This window comes from Haplochromis burtoni, unplaced genomic scaffold, assembly GCF_018398535.1.
Source record: "Haplochromis burtoni strain Fernald_Lab_line unplaced genomic scaffold, NCSU_Asbu1 Contig_116, whole genome shotgun sequence".
In the NCBI taxonomy this organism is placed as follows: domain Eukaryota; kingdom Metazoa; phylum Chordata; class Actinopteri; order Cichliformes; family Cichlidae; genus Haplochromis; species Haplochromis burtoni.
In genome coordinates, this window is record NW_024582477.1 from 295,163 (window position 1) to 305,423 (window position 10,261).

Sequence of the window (10,261 nt, forward strand, 5' to 3'; positions counted from 1 at the left end):
TTGCAGCACATGCCAGCGGATGCACTGCATATGTCATTATTATGAAACCTTTAAAGAATCACATTCATCCTGGTGTCCAAACTCACCTCACAGTGAACAGACTTCATTGTTGTGGTTTGTTTCTGTCGAGAAATCTCAAAATCAGTTTTGAGCGTTTCATTTTTTTTCCACCTCTGAAGGCTGACTCTTGATTGTATGAATAGCTGGGCTACTGGCGTGAAGTGTGTGTGTGTGTGTGTGTGTGTGTGCGGTGTGTGTGTGCGGTGTGTGGTGGGGGCGTTCTCCACTGACATCCTCAAACAATACGAGAAAGACGAGAAAGAGGAGTGCACGAATCCGCGCACCCAGGCTGTGCTCTTTCCCTGTAATAGTGAGCGCGTCAGCCATTCTTAAAAAACACATTTTGTAGCTTAGTGGAGTGGACTGCAGGGCGAGAGGAGGATAAACTCAGCAGACAAAGATGTAAATATAAACAGTCGTCCCCCCCAGCTGAGCGAGGCGTTCTTCACCAGAGTTTTGGATCAATCAGGCAGACAGTGGCTTCTTTTGATTAAACCCCAAATTGTCATTGGGCAGAGGTAATCATGTGACAGGCAATTCGGTCCAATTTCAACCTTGTCTCCATGAATTCAATAGTTTAATAGCAGCTCGGTCCCCATACGGCCGTAATCAGTGAAATAGAAAAAAAAACACCACAAGGAGATTTTTTTGATGATTTTTTTAATTTTTCGTCATCACTGAGCTGCAATATTTTTTAAGAAATACGCGTGCAAACTTTCCTCGGCTCTCAGGGAGAGGAGATGAATTACGAATTCGAGCGAGAGAGCGGTTTTATCAATAGTCAGCCGTCGCTTGCTGAGTGCCTGACATCTTTCCCCCCTGTCGCTGATTCATTTCAAAGTTCATCAATCAAGAGCTCGACGCTTTCACGCCCGACACTGATTCCTCCTCCCTTTGAGCAGACCATTCCCAGCCTCAACCCGGGCAGCCATCCGCGGCATGGCCGGCCTAGACACAGCCCCGACGGATGTAGCCCGCTGCCTACCGCCTCCTTACCCCCGGAGTACCCATGGATGCGGGAGAAGAAAGCCTCCAAGAGGAACCACCTGCCGACTTCCACTGCCACTACCATCTCCAACGGACCCGTGTGCTTCTCTCCGAAAGGTGGGTTATTTCAAAGCAGAAAGAGCTGCTGTGATCTATCTTCACTCTCTGGTGCTAAATTGAAGACCTGCAAAGGCCCTTCCTCAAAACAACAAATAGGCTTTAAGTCGGTTCATTGTGGCAGATTTATGGTTGTTGCTTTGCAGTTATTGTGTGTGAAGCAATAAAAGGAAGCGAAAAAAAGTTTGGGTAAAGTTTGGTGATGTAAGATGATTTATTCCCCTAGCCGAGGCAGAGTTTTGATGTGTGACAGTAATGAAGAGTGATGGAGTGCCTTTGCCGAGGAGGGCAGCTGGAGCATTCATTAGTATCCCACACCAGCCTGGACCTCACTGCTTCTAAAGTGCACTGAGTTTAGTTCACGCTCACGCTGAGCCTTATTTTATCTATAAAACAATCTGATGAAGACCTTTACAGAGCGACGATTTTTTTAGGGGGGTGGTGAACGCTGTATAAGTTTGGTTCAGTATAGCTCCAGCGGCCATTTTGCTGCAGCGTGCTATGAGCCACTCTCTGATGGACTGTGATAGCCATAACGTTAGATTTATGAGCAGCAGGGTTATGTAACTGCTGGGTCCTGCGTTTTTAATCCCATGCTACTGTACCGCTTATTTTCTAGGCTCGCCTGAGATCGTGGAGAGCGGTGGGGGAGGAGGGGGCTCCCGTCGGCTGAGAACAGCGTACACTAACACACAGCTTCTGGAGCTGGAGAAGGAGTTCCACTTCAACAAGTATCTGTGCCGGCCCAGGAGGGTGGAAATAGCGGCCCTGCTGGACCTGACCGAGAGGCAGGTTAAAGTCTGGTTCCAAAACCGACGCATGAAGCACAAGCGGCAGACCCAGAGCAAGGAGAACCACAACGGGGACGGCAAGGGGCTGAGCGCCGAGGACGGCATTCACAGCGAGGAAGAGGACGAGGCCCCCCAGTACGAGCAGAGCGGGGCCCTACTGGAAAGAGATACCTGCTCCTTTCAAAACAACACACAGCAGCTCCACAATGGAGAGTCGATGAGCTTTGCTGCTGCGCCGCTGAACAGCAATGACAAAAATCTGAAACATTTTCCCAACCCGTCACCCACTGTTCCGGGCTGCATGTCAACAATGGGCCCCGGCTCGGCATCTGGCCCGGACAATGGCGACAGTCCCCCGGCCCTGGATGTTTCTTTACACGATTTTCAACCTTTCTCCTCGGATTCCTGCCTGCAGCTCTCCGATGCAGCCTCGCCGAGCTTGTCAGAGTCTCTGGACAGCCCCGTGGACATTTCTACGGACAGTTTCTATTTTTTCTCGGAGTCTCTAACTACAATCGACTTGCAGCATCTGAACTATTAACTAGAATCAATCAAATAACCTTTTTTCCTTCTTTCTTTCGGGACAATAAATATCAGGCTACAACAACATTAACCCCGATGTTATTTGTATATTCGGCACATTTATTCTGTTGATATTTGACTTGACGATTAATACAAGGTAAGGATGAGATTAAATCACTGAAGCAGCTTAAACGTGGCTTGTAATTACCATAACAACTTGTTCTCTTGGAATGGAAATTATGAGTGTTTGTGAATAATTATACAATATTAGGCCTATGGAACCTGGTCATTTTTATTTTTGTATAGCTTCCAATGTCTTGGATATTTTTGTTAGAATACAATTAACTTGCTACAATCTTCTTTTTTTCTGGTGTTTGAGTGATTTATTATCCATTTTCCAGACTTTCCTTTTTTTCTTTTTCTTTTTGCTTGAATTATTCATGTAGAAAAATATACAAAATAAAAATAATTTTTAAGAAGTAGGACATGGAGAGATAGAGACGTTATGCAAATTTAACAACAGGTTGGCAATGAATATAAATAGGCTAGACTTCGAAGTGTCGTTGAAGGCACACACGGTGTAATTTTTTTTTCCTAGGACTAAAATTTCTTTGAAAAGTTTGCCGAACCATAAAAAAATTAAATCATTTTCCTGAAATCTTAAAACTTTGGAGGTTACACTTTTATTAAGTCAAATGACGTATAATTGTACACAACCTGAAAAAAAACCCACTGAAAATTGCAGCATTTCTTTAAATCTTTTGGATAATTCGCATTTACACTTAAACATAAAAAGATGGTTTTACACTGTTTGATTAAGCACCAACACGGATTTTTTTATTTTCTCCTTCAAACTATTTTGCAGAGAGAGAGAGTGGGAGAGGGGGGAAAGCAGCAAATATGGCAACACGAATCTAGGCATGACAGAGCTCTTAACATTGTATGCATGTTGCAGGCAAATACGCGAGCCATGTTTGCCTTCAGGAGCTCATAAATCACTCCGTGGCATGAATGAGACGGACATTAAGGAGACCAATTGTGGCGTAATGTGCACAAATAAAACCCCACTTACATTTTCATATGGGACTCCCCAATTCCTGGGCTAAAAGGGGCTGATTCTCTGCATGCGTTTGGTAATAATTCATTTTTATAGCTTGTTTAAACACGGCTCTGGCTCGGCGACAGCAGCAGCGGTAGCAGCCTGCTCAGGTTATGAGTCGCACACTTTCCCTCGTGTGTTAAAAGTAGACTAAACTCAAAACAGACTACTCGTGGACTAAATGCGATTCATCAGATAAATAATTACCAGTAAGAGCCTGCTTGCTGCATTGAACAGGGTCGGCCATCACGGCGTACTTTATTAAGAAAGTATCTGTACTTTGGGGGGGATTTTACAATCACTTTTGCACTTGTTTTAAAGGGCTTATAAAGTGTCTTGTTGTGCTGTATTGCACCTGATTTCACTTTGGGAAACACTTATGAGCTCAACTAAAAAAAAAAGTTATAGTCCACTTAAACAGGTTTATCTGCAACATGCTTAAAAAGAAAGAAGGAAAGAAGGGAAAGCCGCATAGGCAGCCTGCCTGCACGGATCGATCCAGAAACTCATCTACACGCGCGACATTCAGAGGCTCCAACGTTTATCGAATAATCTGGAAGCCATAAGCAGCTCATTGACTGGCTGGACATTAGTCTTACTGAGCAAGTGGTCTGTGTTTGAGTTTAAGGAGGAGGAGAGGAGGGGATGTATGGGTAAAAGGGGGCAGATCTTGCACTCCTGCACTCTGACTAACCACAGGGCCAGTTTAACCAAATCATTCCAAGAGAGCGCGCCTTGTCTGCGCACATGCGTTCACACACAAAGAGCCAAGAATGCTCCGAGGCCTGGCGAAGTTTCCATAATCAGGCAAGGCAAGATCCACTGCGCCCACTCACTACTTTTTCACAGGCAGCTGGGAAGACGGAGGAAAGGGAGGGGAGTGATGGGTGGAGGGTATTGACCCTACTCCCCCCTCCCTCCAACTGGTGGGAAGTTTGCACCTCTTATCTTTTAAACACTTTGAAGTATCATCGTTATGCGATTACCGGTATGCATTTCTATTTCATTTGCCATACTAGTGGTAGAAGCATCCGCATCATTTACTTGTGTTAAAATTCACAATATCAGACTACAGTCAAATTCTCAACTAGAACAACTTCAGTGAATGAACACCTCCAAAAAAAGTAATTGTGTGGTATTGCTGCATAACATCTCACATTATTGCACGATCCTTATTATTAACAACGAGTAAGCATCATCTGAATGATGTGCTTGTCCACGTGGGGCGCCTTTACACACTGTTGTATTATTTAATTAAAAGTGAGGCGTAAACAGTGGGCTCTAGTAGTCCCCTCTGACATGTAGTGGAGTCAAAGCAGCGCAAAGAATTGTAAATAATTGATACAGTGACAAAAACACCAGCTGTCTTTGATCCATAACCACCGCTGCGTAAAGTGTTCCCTGGAATGTATAGCGATAAAATATCTCCAAAAATACGATCATATATTTTCTCCAGAGGTTAAAAACATTTCGAGATTTCGAGTGCATGACCACATGCGACCTTTGGGGGCGCTCATCCCTCCGTGTGAGACTCTCTCACTCGCTCCCTCCCTCCCTTCTTCCCGCTTCATTCCTTTTGCTTCCTCAGTGAGAGGTTGGGCATCTGCTGCCGCTGCCGCCAGTCTCCCACGCACAAGCTCTACCCCTTCTCAACGCCGCTTGTCGTGGGCATTAATTTCGCCAACAGCTTTATTTGATGAACTTAACAGGATAATCAGCCCACACTTGCACCTCGGGCTATGTGGATGCATTAGCTCCACGACTGGCCTGGCGTTATGAGATCATTTGATCACTATACATGCATAATGAATACATGTGGGAGTGAAATCAGGGTGGATAGCAGACCCTATGACCGGAGCAGAGGGTGGAAAGAAATTAATACCACATCATCTTAATGTTCTATGTGTTGTCTTGTCGCTTCATCACCTGTGACCTCCCGGCAAAGCGAGCAGTCATATACGTCTAATGCAACCTTGATGGGGAAACAAAGTTGTGCAAAATAAAAAGGCGGTCCGTGACGGGAGACACGTTTTCTGTCTTTTGCTTCCCTTCACCGTCACTCTGTAACAATATTTTTCTCAATGTTCACGCATGAAGTGAAACATTTCGCGAGGGAATGTGACATTAGCCCACAGATAGCCCGTGGCAGTGACACGCACCCATCCATCCACCCATCCATCCAACTAGAAGATAATGACACCGTTATACACATGAAATCGTAACTGTTATGCGCACGTGTCACCACACACACACACACACACACACACACACACACACACACACACACACACACACACACACACACACCTATTCTCGTCTCTGTTCCAAAAATACCTACCTGAGGTCAGAGTGCTAGGTCGTCCTCATGGCGAGGGTGCAGAGGGACAAACGTTAATCTCTCTCTGTGGTCGTGGAAGAGCGCACAGTGGAGCTTAGAAGAAACAGTTTTAACAGTGGCCCCGCTCTTCATGCGACCCCGAAGCTGTCCACCGCTGTCTGCCTCGCAGCTCATTGTTTGCTCGGCCAATACATTAGTGGCGACGCGCGTCACCTTGATCGACGAGTGCTTGGAATTTAAATAGCCCCTCAAACACCAATCTGTCACCAGCTAAAGGGATAAGGACAAGTACCTCACTGGCTGACCCGGGCCCACGTGACAGAACCCGTTCATTGATATCGGCCCGTGCGACCCCCTCCCTTCTCTGATAAGACCTAGTATAGGTAAAGATTGGCACGGTCACTCGGGGTAAGAGGGGAGAAAGGAAGACATCAGGGGGTTGTCTGTGCAGAGGACGGTCCCTCGTTCCGGTTAGAAAAAATGCTACAATGAGCAGTTTCTTAGACTACACGGTGATGAGCGGGGAAGGTGGCTCATGCACTGTTAGGGCTTTTCACTCGGACCACGGGATTACAACTTTCCAGTCGTGCGGGGCCACTGTTAACAACTGCGGGGTGGATGACCATTTCATGGTGAGCAGAGCTTCTCCTGACTGCGTCTCTCACCAGACGGGGTCGTACCAATCTAATGCCAGCTCTCTAAGTCTCCCCTATGGGGCCCACCCGGCCTGCAGCTCTAACTATGGACCCCAAAGTTTCTGCACTACATATAACCACCATGCCCTCGCCCAGGAAGTAGACACCGCAGCTGCGTTCCCTCAGTGCGGCCCACTGATGTACTCTGGTAACATTTCCTCCTCCATGGTTTCTCAGCATCGCCATGGTTACAGTGCCGCCCCCCTGGGTCAACTGCAGTATAGCCACACTGCCTACAGCGGCGGGCACGAGCAAGCGCCCCCTTATCCAGGGTGTTCAAACCCGCTGTCACCTCTGCATGCAGCTCATCTGGAGGCTTGCTGTTCACCTCTGTCTGAGGGCGCATCGTCTGCACAGACTTTTGACTGGATGAAAGTTAAGAGGAATCCACCAAAAACAGGTTGGTGCCAAGTATAGTGGGTGAAAGTGCGGGTGCACAAAAATGCTGTCTTATAAATGATCCAAAATCTTTAAACTGGGAAGTTTTTCAAAAAATAAAATAAGCACACGAAACACTAATATATGAACTTAACTTTTAATGTAGTACTTTAGATCCTTTCACTTTAACGTAATCCACCTGTGTGATAACACGTGTTGTATAATATTTGAATCTCTTCTAAGGCCCTTGTTGGATGTTTTTTCGAGTAGCTAATGCTATTTGGCTCGAACCTAAAAGTTGAGCCTTGTTGCACAGACACAGTATAGTCTCAAGGCACATGTGTACTCTGATCAGAGAAGAAAAAAACCCTCTTCTTCAGAGTTACAGTGATTTGTTTTCCTCTTTGCAGGGAGGTCTGGTGAGTATGGCTATGCTGGTCAGCCGAATACGGTCCGGACCAACTTCACAACCAAACAGCTGACGGAACTAGAGAAGGAATTCCACTTCAACAAGTACCTGACCCGGGCGCGCCGTGTAGAAATTGCAGCCGCGCTGCAACTCAATGAGACTCAGGTGAAAATTTGGTTCCAGAACCGGAGGATGAAGCAGAAAAAGCGAGAGAAAGAAGGGCTGCTGCCAGCCAAACTTACATCCTCGGACAGCAGTCAGGAGAAAATGGACGATGCAGCATCCGAGAAATCTATCTCAGCCCCATCTACTCCTTCTCCCACATCCTCCACTGTGTCTTCCACGGGGCCTGATCCTTTCGCCTCCAACTGAGGGTCAAGTGACCCCTTTACTTCTATGGGTCAAGGCGGCCTGTGTATACCAAATTCCATACAAGTGTATCAAAGGCAAAAATTTGTTAATGGATGACAGTTGTGCCCATACATGATGTGAACAATGCACTATTGGGGAACTCACGGACCACTTCTGGACCATATTCGTTTTATATTGTGTGTTGTGTTTGCAAGATCTATAGCCTTGCCGCCCTGTGCATTGGTTAAAATCTGTCCATTCGCTTTTGAAATTGCAATTCGCCAAAATTATGCTGTGCAAGGGACACTCAGCGCCATCTTTAAGTCTGCCTCTGAAGAGGCAAGTATCACAAATCTGCACTCACAAATACCTCAGATTTGCCAAACTTGTGCACCCCAGCCAGTCTGATTGCACCGGATGCCATCAATTAGGCATCACACAATCAACGAGATAACCTCGGTTATCAAATCGTTAATGAGTACACTGTTCCAGTAGCCACTTAAACACTGTCTCTTCTGTGTTTCAGGTCTGTGTGTGTCAACTGTTTGTCTGTTGCGTGAGGTTTGCATGATGCGTAATGCTTTCATGTATTATTGAGGAGCTGAGTTTTATCAGTTGCAGAATCGGTCATTTTATGGCTTTGTACGTTTGAAGCTTTAACCTGCTAGCTGTTAAATCGAGTGAAGCACACAACTGTTTGGTCCAGAGAGACGTTTACGGGTCAATCATGTGTATTAAAGTGCGTTTACCTCTAAAGTTTTTTTTTCCTATGTGTCATTTCTAAGGGGGAGAGTGTGCTGCAGACTTTCGATTCGTTGTCATATCAAATGCTAGGGTTAAAATTTTCCTAAACCCAGCAGACAGAAAAGCAAACCTGTGTTCATTTCCAACCCCTGAGAAGCTGCACGCGTCTGCTTGACTCAACCCCAAAGTCTCTAAATGTATGCAGCCATGCGCGCCACTGTCCCCGGGGTAAAGATTTACTGGCATAAGAAAGGCATGTTTATCCAGGGCAAAGATGAGAGCGAGGACGTCAGCGTCATCTGTGATGACAACCTTATCGAGCACTTGGCTTATTGAAGGGACAAAAAGAAACTATTGATCAAAACATCGAGGTTAGGCTATTGACAAGCATGGTGCCCCCGCTGGTCCTGTCACCCCCCCACCACCACAAGTTACACGGCGGTGTCATCATCCCCACCTGATGACAAGCCGAACTGTGACAACTTGCAGCATCACATGTCATAATTGTGTGTGCACAACACTGCTTTGACCAGAGTATTTATATTTCAAGCTTATGTCAGCTGTCAGAGGAAGAGAGAGACAGGCTCATCTTATCTAAAAACATGCTATTTGGTCATTTGAGTTTTAATCTGATATCGATTATGTTGCTTTGGAAAATAAACTCACGCTATGAGTGCAATAAACGACCCGTGCAATGATGCATTTTAAGTGGGAGCAAAACTGGATGCATTTTTTTTTAAACTGCTCTATTCAAGCTAACCTATATCCCCATTTTCAAACTAAAAGAGGGTTCTTTTGGTTCTTTTGTTGTTTTAATTCCTGGTGTGCACGATGCGAGGCCATCGTACCATAAAAGGGCAAAGAAGCGCCAAAAGAGCCATGATTAATGAGCAACATTCTCCTTTACCTTCGGATCCACCTGCGGGAGCTGCTATATTTGAGCTGCGGGGACCTGCTGAGGCAGCAGCGCAGACTACTCTGTCCAATTCAGCCCTAACAAACACGGAGAAGGAGCGTAAGTTATGTGGACAATCTGTCTTTTATTCGTCTATTTATTGTCGGCAGGCGGTGCGTCGCGTTTTCCTACAGAGGACAAAGGATGTTTTGTGTAAAACCTAACAAGGTTATTTTGGTAACTACAGGTACCCTCATTTTGCTTTTCGAGAAGTTGTTTCTGTATAAATAATCCGTACACAGACTTGTTGCTCGGGGCCTGCTTTGGAGACCAGTGTAATCGAGAACAGAAGGGCTGGAGGGAAAATGTCGAACCTCTGGAAATATTCATTTTATTTTTATTATCAAAAAAAATAAAATAAAAAATAGATTTACCAAAACCGCATACAAGCGTTCAGTATTCATTTAAATGAACGCTAATGACAGCCCCCCCCCCCTTTCCAGGATTTTAACTGGAGATCGCAAAGAAACATATAACACTAAATTAAAAAGTAGTTAGTTACAGTGCCTTATTATGCGCGCAATTCTGCTTTTTTGTTAAATGGCTTAAGCGAACACATTTTTAAAAATAAATATTTTATTATTGATACTGAGAAGGTTTAGAGGAAAAGGTCGAATCACTAAACAAATAATATTTCTGATCTACTATTTCTAAGATAGAAATACACATTTCACTTGCAATTTATGAAACACCAAATCTTGTAACGGACTTTAGATTAATGTCTTATTTACCTTAAATTAATTTTCTTTATTTATTTACTATGTGTTCCAAAATATTACGAATGTACGGAGGGTTTTAATAAGTATGTCCAATGC

General features: G+C 45.0%; 2 protein-coding genes across 2 annotated transcripts; both read left to right on the forward strand.

Moving 5' to 3' along the window:
• The first annotated feature begins 800 nt into the window (after positions 1 to 800).
• Positions 801 to 2,837, forward strand: LOC102312425 (homeobox protein Hox-A2a). The gene is made up of 2 exons (XM_005928639.3): positions 801 to 1,164; positions 1,784 to 2,837. Exons 1-2 carry the CDS (start codon positions 801 to 803, stop codon positions 2,494 to 2,496), a joined length of 1,077 nt encoding a protein of 358 aa, XP_005928701.1. The 3' UTR covers positions 2,497 to 2,837.
• Positions 2,838 to 5,894: 3,057 nt separating this feature from the next.
• Positions 5,895 to 8,873, forward strand: hoxa1a (homeobox A1a). The gene is made up of 2 exons (XM_005928633.3): positions 5,895 to 7,009; positions 7,398 to 8,873. The coding sequence occupies exons 1-2, from the start codon at positions 6,403 to 6,405 to the stop codon at positions 7,766 to 7,768; spliced, it is 978 nt and encodes a 325-aa protein (XP_005928695.1). The 5' UTR covers positions 5,895 to 6,402; the 3' UTR covers positions 7,769 to 8,873.
• The last annotated feature ends 1,388 nt before the right edge of the window (positions 8,874 to 10,261 follow it).

Bases quoted from the DNA above. Each gene is read 5' to 3' on its own strand.
- LOC102312425 (XM_005928639.3), top strand. From the start codon at position 801: ATGAATTACGAATTCGAGCGAGAGAGCGGTTTTATCAATAGTCAGCCG. The intron at 1,165-1,783 runs GTGGGTTATTTC...CTTATTTTCTAG, and splicing joins CGTGTGCTTCTCTCCGAAAG to GCTCGCCTGAGATCGTGGAG.
- hoxa1a (XM_005928633.3), top strand. From the start codon at position 6,403: ATGAGCAGTTTCTTAGACTACACGGTGATGAGCGGGGAAGGTGGCTCA. The intron at 7,010-7,397 runs GTTGGTGCCAAG...TCCTCTTTGCAG, and splicing joins GAGGAATCCACCAAAAACAG to GGAGGTCTGGTGAGTATGGC.